Source organism: Pseudopipra pipra, chromosome 4 (genome assembly GCF_036250125.1).
Source record: "Pseudopipra pipra isolate bDixPip1 chromosome 4, bDixPip1.hap1, whole genome shotgun sequence".
NCBI lineage: Eukaryota > Metazoa > Chordata > Aves > Passeriformes > Pipridae > Pseudopipra > Pseudopipra pipra.
Window position 1 is genome coordinate 12809307 of NC_087552.1, and position 9963 is coordinate 12819269.

The following is a 9963-nucleotide window of genomic DNA, read 5'->3' on the forward strand; positions in this document are numbered from 1 at the left end:
TTTTTATAATAAAAAGGTACCTGCTTACTAATTTGCTAGCAGTCACCAAATATTCCTTCATATGCCAAAAATCTCCCCACTTGCTGACCCAAAACCCAAGCTCCCCGGCTGTCAAAAAACCCTCTTTCTCCTACATTATTCCAATCCAAGTAGCAACCAAAAATGTTAGTAAACTGGCCTACTATTTTATAACCTTACCACAAGTGATGAAAAACAACCTCAGGCAGCAAGAGCTCAAGCAGAATTGCTCTGTCAAAACTTCACATGAAAGTTTATGTTCCCATATACTTATAGTGAAACTTCAGTAATTCAGAAAGTACAATTACAAAGTGCAAGAGCATGAGATGGGCACATCTACACCAGGGAAAAAAAACCCAAAAAAATAAAAAAACAAACAGAAAACCACATTAAAGTGCCAAAGGGATTTGCTATAATTGCTACCAAAACCTGGAACTTTGCCAAGATCATAATTCTGAAGCACTTGCAAACAAGACAAGGTGACAGGCAGTGACAGTGGGATCTAACACCAGCAGGACGTGGCAGGTTTTGGTTCAGGCTTTATATGTATCTCGTCACGATCTGGGGGTTGACTAAGCATTAATGGCTTGTGACTTTTAAGCTTGTGAGCCAGTGTCATGAATATGGCCTCCACATGGTCATTGTCATTGGGGTTCTTGGCAGAGGTCTCAAACAAGGGCATGCTGTGGGTATCAGCAAACTTCTGCGCCAGGTCCGTGGGCACCTGAATGGCACTTCTCAGGTCACACTTATTTCCAACCAGAATCCGTGGGATGTCGTTGGCAAGAAGGTGTTGTTTGCACTCCTCTATCCAAGAGGGCAGACTGTGGAAACTGGCAATGTTTGTCATGTCATACACGAACACCACAGCGTGTACATTCCTGTAGTAGTGCTGCACCATGCTCTTCCTGAAGCGCTCCTGGCCTGCAGTATCCCACAGCTGTATCTGCAAAGGGAAAGACAGTGGGAGAAAAACGTGTTTTACTGCTCGTGTTGGAAAACAACACAAATTTACCCATAGCAAGGGGAGTTACATGATCACAGAAGTCTACTCTTCCGAATTAATCGTACTGAAAAGTTTGTGCTGAAGAAAACTGTTGCATTTACATAATTTCTGAAACTTTGGCTTTCAAAGATGCTCACGAATGAGGCCAGGAACAATGATGGCACAACTTGACAAAAAATACAAATTTCTGAAGGTTTGTTGGAGACTGTACTTTTTAGGATTTTTATAAAAACAAATGCTGAAATCTTGGCAATAGCACTTTCATTTGAAAGTAACACAAAATACACGTTACCTCACAGTACAACCCTCAGCTGACACGATTTTTGTTATTGCCAAAAATAATGTCATCTTCCCCAAAGTTTTGTTCGCCTTCTATTATGGTATTACATAAAAGTAGGAAGAAATCAAGCCATGCTTGATAACACCACCACCACCACCAAAAACAGGACAAAGAAATCTGTCCCTGCAGTGGAATATCCACTGGAATAAAACCCTCCCATGAAGAACATCTAACTTCAGCTTATTTAATGCCTAAACTGGGACCACGCTGTGGTTTGTAGTATCAAAATATGCATAAAAGGAAAAAAAACCCAAAGAAAATAATGCATAAACCTTTGCATGTTAGTTTAACATGTGACTATTGTTTCCAATACTAGGGTGTGGCTCTATCACACACATCTGAAAGGCAATTCCCATTCCTTGGAAAAAAGCTGAGTCCTGGCTTCCTGTCTGTCATGCACAGCTGATCCCCGATGGCTGGGGCAGATTGATTAGTATTCAGGCTTTTGAGCAGAAAATGTTTCCTCCCTGGGATGAAAGCTGAGTTCTTCTTGAGACTCAGAACTCAAGGAATATTCAATGTTCTGTAGACAATGAAGGTAAATTTAAAATTCAATCTGTCCTCATGAAAGTTACAGCTGCTATGTAATCATTGAAATTGTTCTCCCATTACCACAGTTCTGCATTCCTTTGATCCAAATGTTTCAGTAAAACTTCTTTTTTAGAAATTGTAAGTGTCCTGAAAGTTGCCTTGTTTACCACTTTTACCAGTTTTTTTTTACATTAAAAAAAAGAGAAGTCCAAGTGCCAAAAAATCTGCTGACAGCAAGGATTTAAGATGCATCACTGAGAGAGAGAAGGATTACAGTATCACATAAAATTGTTTTGAAACAGTAAAAATAGGGTGAAACCCAACAGAAGCAGATGCAAAGTCTTGACAACAGTGACTACCAATGAAGACTTTTCCTTTAAACACAGGGTTCATCAGGTTGGAAAGTATTAAAACAGATGACGATCCAGATACACGAGTCAATCGCAGGATGTTATGAATCACATGTGTGACAGACTGAAGGAAAACCATGTTTCAGATGGTGTGACTTTTCCTGCAATGTTATGTTCAGCCCCAGCCACTCATCCTCAAGAAAAACTCAGACCAGAGCAGTTGGAAAAGGCAGTTGCTGGCTGCCTCAGGGGAACTGAGGATTTACATGAAAACACTGGAACAGCTTGGCTTCTGCAGCCTAGTCCAGTTCTGTGCAGCTTCTGATTCACAGACTTAAAAAGACCCGTGTGCAGCTTCTAAAAGGGTCCTTAAGATTATCAAGAAAAACAAGCCAAGTTGCCCTGCCTGTGATCACAGAAAATGATAATCAGTAGCAATCTGTCTCATTTTAGAGTAAAAACTCGCTTTTTGCCAATGGTATTACACTCCACACACAGTTGGCTCCATCTCCATTGTCTGTTAAGGGAGTTCAGACAATCAGATTAAACACAGGCTCCTAAGTTTGGGTAAGATTCAGTAACAGACCCAGGTGAGAGATACTTCTAGTTCTCTGCACTTGCACAGAAAATGTTCATGAATGTGACAAATTAAAAAAAGAAGAAAGAAGCACAGATTGAAGCAATCCTATGTTCAGACAACGTAATGTTAAAGAATGACTACAGATAAATCTTGGAAAATGCTGTATCAAATTAATTTAAAGAGGGAGCTCATTTCCACAGGCAGCTGTGAGCTTACAATTCTCTCCCCAGCTCATTCACAGAGCAGAAATCAGTCATGCTTCAGTCAAGCAAGTTCCCCAAGTGTATTGCCAGCCTTGGGTAAAGAAGGGGAAATTAAATTAAAGTTTTACATATCTTCCAAGGTAAGCTTAAACTACAGTTCCTCCTAAATTTTATTTACATGCAGCTTTCAAGCTTGAAGGGTGCAAATTAAAAATGTTAATATTGCTGGCAAGGAGTAGTTTGCACTGAGAGGAAAATCCTTTCCCAATATTGAAAACTTCACACTTGGGAAGTTTCTTGTCTCCTCTTTCCAGGTGAACTTGAGGACACTATTCCTCAAATTCCATTTCTGCCCCCCCCCCCAAGTATTTTCTCCACTGAAAAAACAAGACTGAAAACATTCACATTAAGAGATGTGCACTGATGAAGTAACATTAAGGCTACTGTTTCATTATTAGTCCAAGACCATTCATCTTCAAGGGAACATATTTTTTTATAACAGCCTTTTAAAATGTGTATTTTGAAGATCTGGTTTAACAGCATAACTTAGTTAATAAAACTGTGTACAGAATCACTTTAGGGGAGACAAATGGCGTAATATCTATTAAATATATTGACTCAGCTATCACCTCCCACCTTCTGACTCCTTCTTGTGGATCCAGAAAGGCTGTTTTCTAAACAAGGACTCACTTAGCATGCATGGTTTGTAACACACTGCTAAAAACATAACTGGCCTTTGATAAAGATAAAATGGTAAACTATGTCTCCTTTTAAAAGATTTGGGCAAAAAAACTTGGAATAGCTCAAAGGTACAGAACATGATGTTCAGACTTTCTTCCCTGAATTTCATTTGTATCCTTTGCTCTTTTAATGTAGGTCAGTGAAGAGTGACATCATTGTTTTCATCAGTTTTCAACGCGTAGATCAATTGAGGGAGAGGAAAATTCAGAATGCAAAAAATTCATTTGTTGAAAGCTTTAATTTACTCATCACATTTAGGTGTCAATGTTTCATATGAAGCTGTTATCCTGCTGTAAAAGCTATGAAGGAATACATGTGTACCTATGTCCTGGAATTCTACACAATTGCTGTATGGGAGACCCCCGGATGAGAAGAACTGTGCTTGTGTTCCTGCCAATGACACAGCATTTCTCCAGCTGTGAGGGAAACGCTCAGTGCTGTAGCAGCACAAGGAAGACCATCCAGCTGGCTGGGGGAAGGGCAAAGGGAGAAAAGAAGACGTTACTTTATAACCTCCTTCAGTGCAAGAGGAAAAATTCCCTTCAGGGCACAGCATGGACCACAGTAACTCAGCTCATTGAAGCTGCTCTCTCCTGGTTCAACAGGCACTGCTGGAGCTCACTGCCACATGTGAGAAAGGTGAAGATGAGTGAGAGGAGGTGCCAGAAAACCAAAAATTGGTTCAAACTTGACAACACTCAGCATCCCACTAAGAGCTAGAGTCCTGGCCATGATGACAGAGTTTATTCCTTTAAAGCTCAAACAGAACTTCCACAAAAGAACATGTCTCAGAAGAGCCTCCCTCAGGTCTCTGCCTTCCTCAATGAGACGTGGTGTATTCTGCAGGTAATTCTCTCAAGAGTGCAGAAAAACAACCTACCACAACATGTGCAACAAAATGGCAAGATAACCTGTCTGAAGCACCTCAGAGGTGGGGATTAGGCCATGTTCTTTTTCACTTCTCTCCAACAAAGGCCAGGCAGAGGCGATGACAATGCCAGTCAATAAGATGGTGCTGACAAGACAAGACAATATCCCTCGGGAGTTTCTCTCCTCTGTCACGGACAGCAACAGACAAGGGAGTACAGAATTTCAGCTGTCAAAAAAGTTCTAGTCAGTGGTTTTCTAAAGGAAAACAAAGACTCCTATTCATCTTTATTTTTTAGTTTAAAAAGGATCTGAGGTAAAGAACCGCACAAGAGTAGGAAAGCAAACTGGCTTTTCTACTCTTGTATGCCCTCCACAATTTATTCAGTCAGTAAGTAAGCAAGGAAAAACTATAGCTTTCAGCTACATGACTGTAAGCTGTAATTATAAACACCAGGACTACTGTTACTTCCTTTTTCTACACAACTGAACTTTGGTCATGGAAACAAACCCTTATACAGAAGCAGACTTGTGCAGGGGATTCTGTTTAAAACCTGTTACTGCTGGTAAACAAACTGCATTTGTAAGCAGCTAGAAGACTGACCTGCAAATGACTGTCAGGATCACCACCAGCATTTCTCTATCTACCAGGCAGACTAGGTGTGTTTCATATGCTTTTATAATTTGCTTTCCAGCACAAAATGACAAAAGAGCATTTTTTTCCTCCCATCCGATTTTCCACTAAATTTAGTTCTGCAAGAGTAATCTTCAGCTAAACCTATAATCAGAGTGAAAGCACAGTCAAATGCAAGCCAAGCATCCAGCCCGTCGCTGTCCAGTTCTGCACCACATTTGCCCACACTAATACAGCAAACAGAATCCTAAAAATGAAAAGTTGGACCCTATTGCTCGATCCTGAACAGCATTCAATCCCTAACATTTTTAAAGCAAAATGATCATAACAGTGGCACCTACAGAGCTTGAAGGTTCAAGTATGTAACTTGAAGGTTAGAGTAACTGCAACCCTTGCCTAAAGACAAACGCAGAATTTCTGTGATGCAACAAACTGATGATACCACACTAAAACAGAGGTAAGAGATCTACCTAAAGGCCTGTTTTAAAGCGAAATTACTGATTAACACCTGACAAAAGACGCACAAAGGTTTGGCCTATGGTAGGAATTGTTCATCATCACAGAAACCTACACAGAGGATACATCTCCAATAAATCCCAACCACACCAAACAGCTGGAGTGTGACAGGAGGCCTGGAAACTCCTGCAAGGGGCACGGTGCCTGGGATGCCCAGAGCTCAGAGAATCACAGAATCTGCAAGGCTGGAAAAGACCTCTGGGATCATGGAGACCAACCTTTGACCCAACACCACCTTGTCTACTAGACCACGGCACTGAGTGCCATATCCAGTCTCTCCCTAAACACCTCCAGGGACGGTGACTCCACCACCACCCCGTGCAGCACATTCCAATGCCCAATCACCCTTTCCGTGAAGAACTTCTTCCTAATGTCCAACCTAAACCTCCCCTGCCACAGCTTAAGACCGTGCCCTCTTGCCCTCCTATTGCTGCTTGCCTGGGAGAAGAAGCCAACCTCCACCTGGCTACAACCTCCCTTCGGGTAGTTGTAGCGAGCAATAATGTCCTCCCCGAGCCTCCTCTTCTCCAGGCTGAACACCCCCAGCTCCCTCAGCCGCTCCTCACAGGATTTGTGCTCCAGACCCTTCACCAGCCTCGCTGCCCTTCTCTGGACACGCTCCAGCACCTCAACATCCCTTTTATCACCCAAGGGCGCCCAGCCTTGGCGGCTGCCAGGGGCTCTAGGGGCGAGCCGGGCACCCGCACCCTGCACGCCTCCCGCTGCCTGCCCCGCGGTGCCGGGCGCCGTGCCCGGAGCGGGCTGTCGGGGCGGGCCGTGCCCGGAGCGGGCTGTCGGGGCGGGCCGTGCCCGGGCCCGGCTCGGGGAGGGCCCCGCAGTACCTTGATGCGCTCGCCGTCGATGGTGACGGCCCGCTCGCGGAAGTCCACGCCGATGGTGGCCTCGGTGCGCTGCGGGAAGCGGCCGGCGCAGAAGCGGAACGTGAGGCAGGTCTTGCCCACGTTGGAGTCGCCGATCACGATGATCTTGAAGATGCGCGAGCGGGCGGGGGGCAGCGCGCCGGGCAGCGCCCCGGAGCCCGTCAGGCTCAGCTCCAGCGAGGACTCCACGTCTCCCGACGCCGACGCCATCGCGGGCCCCGGGACGGAACGGGACGGGTCGGGAATGGGAATGGGAATGGGACGGGACGGGCGCGCGCCCGGGAAGCGGCAGCCTCCCGGCCTCAGCGCGCGCCGCGTCACGCCACGGCAGCGCGCGCGCGCGACGGTCTCGCGAGAGCGCGGCGGGCGGGGCCTGCGTGCGGCGGCGGCGCCGCCAGGGGGCGCCAGGCACCGGGACCCCGGAATCAGGAACGGGGAACCGGGAATGGGGCTGGGGAGGAACCTGCGGGGTGCGGTGAGAACCCCTGCACCCGTCCGGGCGTCCTGCGCGTCCTTGCAAAACGTGCACTGTGTGAAAACTTTTTCTTAAGACAGGATGTTCCCTGGTATTTGGTCTTCGTGCGCTTTTTCCAAGCCTGTTCATGGAGAAGGGGGATTTAGCCCGTGGAACAGAGAACGGTTAATGAGCAAGCTTTAAGTGATGCCCGTGTGTTGGAAAAACAAATTACTTCTTGGTGGAATTGGTTAAGGTTTAGGACTGGACGTGCTCCAGTGACCTCAGCGGTGGGAAGGTGGCTGGGGGTGAAAATCAGAGAAAACAGAGAAGGTGTATTCACATCCCATCAGAACTTATAACGGTACGGAAATTACAGGGTAAAATGAGGGTGCTGCTCCCAGGATGGAACACAGTCGACACGCTCCACGATGACTCCCCATACAACAATAAGCACCCTCTAAAGGCGGACGGAACAGAGGGTGGAGCAGTGGAAATCCCTCCGGGAAGGGGAACTCAATAGCACCTGTCACCCAAGGGAGATAGGAGAAGATGCCCTGCTGCTGAGCCAACAACTGTGGCGAAATCTCTCTCCTCGGATGAACTTGGTTCATTAAAGCCTGACTGTAACATTAACACACACCTCCCTCCCAGAGTTACCCGCCTCCAAGGCACAACTACCCCCAACTGGGCGTGTGCCCTCTGGTTTTTTTGACTGTACCTTGAAAAGGGAAGCGGGAGAATTTTACACCAGTCAGTAACAAAGGTATTTATGACTAAAGTCACTCAAGCTCCATCTAAACGTAAATAAATAGTATAAAAGTAAGTTGAGAATGGTGGAAAAGTTAGGGAAGACTCCACCAGAACTGCTGGGTGAATCAATTGACGGGCTGAACCTGTCTTCTCATTCTATAGGGACATCCATTGGGTAAGAACCATACTCTATGCATGCTGGATACTTTTACTGGGATTAGAGCTTGTCTGTTTATTGCTTTAAATACATTTTTGCAGTCAGATACTGTCACTGGCAGTCTTCAAACCTTAACCTATCACCGTTTGTATCAATAAAGGGTGTTATTCTGTAAACTGTTAGTGTCAGTCCTTCCCCTGGGCTGGCAGTTACCTGCAGCAGGAACACACTGGAATAAAGTGGGAAGACCCACTGAGGGGTCTCCCTTAGCCCCCTGAAAAGGGCAGTCAAATCACCCCCTCATGCAGTGGGACTGTTCAGTGAAGGGTCCCCATAACGGGACGCTGGCAGACTGGTTGGGCACAAGGGCCTCGGCTTTCCTGGGGCACTGACAGACAAATCAAACACTAAGGGTCGAGGTGACATCAACCCAGGGGGAGGTTAACAAAGCTTGGGATGCAGGATATGCCACTGACAGTGGACACAAAGAATGCAGGATTTATGGGCCACAAGGACATGCAGCAGAACTCCCGAGATAAGGAGAAAACTAATAAACCCAAGTCAGCAACTGTGCTGGAATCAGCTCCGACTGGCTAAAAGGTAATTCCAGCAGGGGGAGATGGGAACCACCGACTCAGGGACCCCCGACCCAAGAAACCCACCCACCCAAGAGAAGAGATAGACTGAGCATGAGGACTAGTTAGCACAAGGAGTGAGAGAGTCATTAACCAACAGAAGATAGAATACTAATTATTAAGTCACATTACTTGTAGCAAATGAACACCAGAGGGTGACCACAACAAACCCACCTTTGTTCAGCAACAAGCTGGGTTTTGAGCCAGATGAGGGAAAAGGCCAATAAAAACCAGATCCTGCAAGATGGGATCATGCTTTTGTTCATGCCAATGTCCTCCCTTACACAGCTGGCTCAGGTGTAAAACTCCCTCCTGCCCCAGGGGAGGTGTTGGGACATTGACAGGGAGGCCTCAAGGTGTTCATCCCTTCTGATAAGGCACAACTGGCTCAACTACAGTGGTGTGAAAAAAGCAGTTATGTCTTAAAAGGGCTCATAAATCATCAAAGACCTCCAAAGTGGCCCCAGACTCACTTCTGGGGCCTTCCACCACAGGACGGTGTTACGTCAGAGAGTGTAAACACCCTCCCTACCTCTCCCCCCCTCACCCAGGGGAGATACCTGGATGTCACCACTTGAACCTGAGTGTGTATTAACCCATTGATCTTTGTGTTTCAGGGGCTTTCCCCACCCCCAGTGGATCAAGACTGTGACCATCACTTCAACCAATGGACATCAAAATTCCAGCAGTCAAGTCTCCACTATCTACTCTTATCCTCTCTTTCTTTCTTTTCCATATATATTTTTTTAAGTGATATCTTTATACTTTTATATTGTTGCATTTCTATAGATAATAACCAATACGGCTACATACCTCCTTTTCATTGCAACCAAACTGTTCTAAAATAAAACCTACATATATATATATATATATGTATATATAAACACACCAGTCATTCAGTGTCTTTTCCCTCCAACCCGCCCCAAGGGATCTATTAACAAGAACCTCAGTCACCCCACCTTCAGGGGCAGGATCATAACATTCAAGCAAGGTCACCCTAGAGCACATTGCACAGAATTGCATCCAGATGGTTCTTGACTATCTCCAGTCAGGGAGACTCCACAACCTCTGTGGACAATCTGTTCCAGTGTGTGGTCACCTACACAGGAAAGAAGATCTTCCTCACATTTGTATGGAACTTCCTGTGCATCAGTTTCTGCCCGTTGCCTCTTGTCTTATTGCTCAGCACCACTGAGAAGAGCCTGGAACCATTCTCTTGACACCCTCCCTTCAGATACTTATAGGCATTGATGAGGTCCCTTCTCAGTTGTCTCCTCTTGAGGCTGAACAGGTCCGG

The 9963-nt window shown here is 45.8% G+C and overlaps 1 protein-coding gene across 1 annotated transcript; it reads right to left on the reverse strand.

Moving 5' to 3' along the window:
• Positions 1–267: 267 nt before the first annotated feature.
• On the reverse strand, positions 268–6991 carry RAB33B (RAB33B, member RAS oncogene family). The gene is made up of 2 exons (XM_064651603.1): positions 6629–6991; positions 268–964 (listed from the first exon to the last, which is right to left on the reverse strand). Exons 1-2 carry the CDS (start codon positions 6875–6877, stop codon positions 521–523), a joined length of 693 nt encoding a protein of 230 aa, XP_064507673.1. The 5' UTR covers positions 6878–6991; the 3' UTR covers positions 268–520.
• Between the last annotated feature and the right edge of the window lie 2972 nt (positions 6992–9963).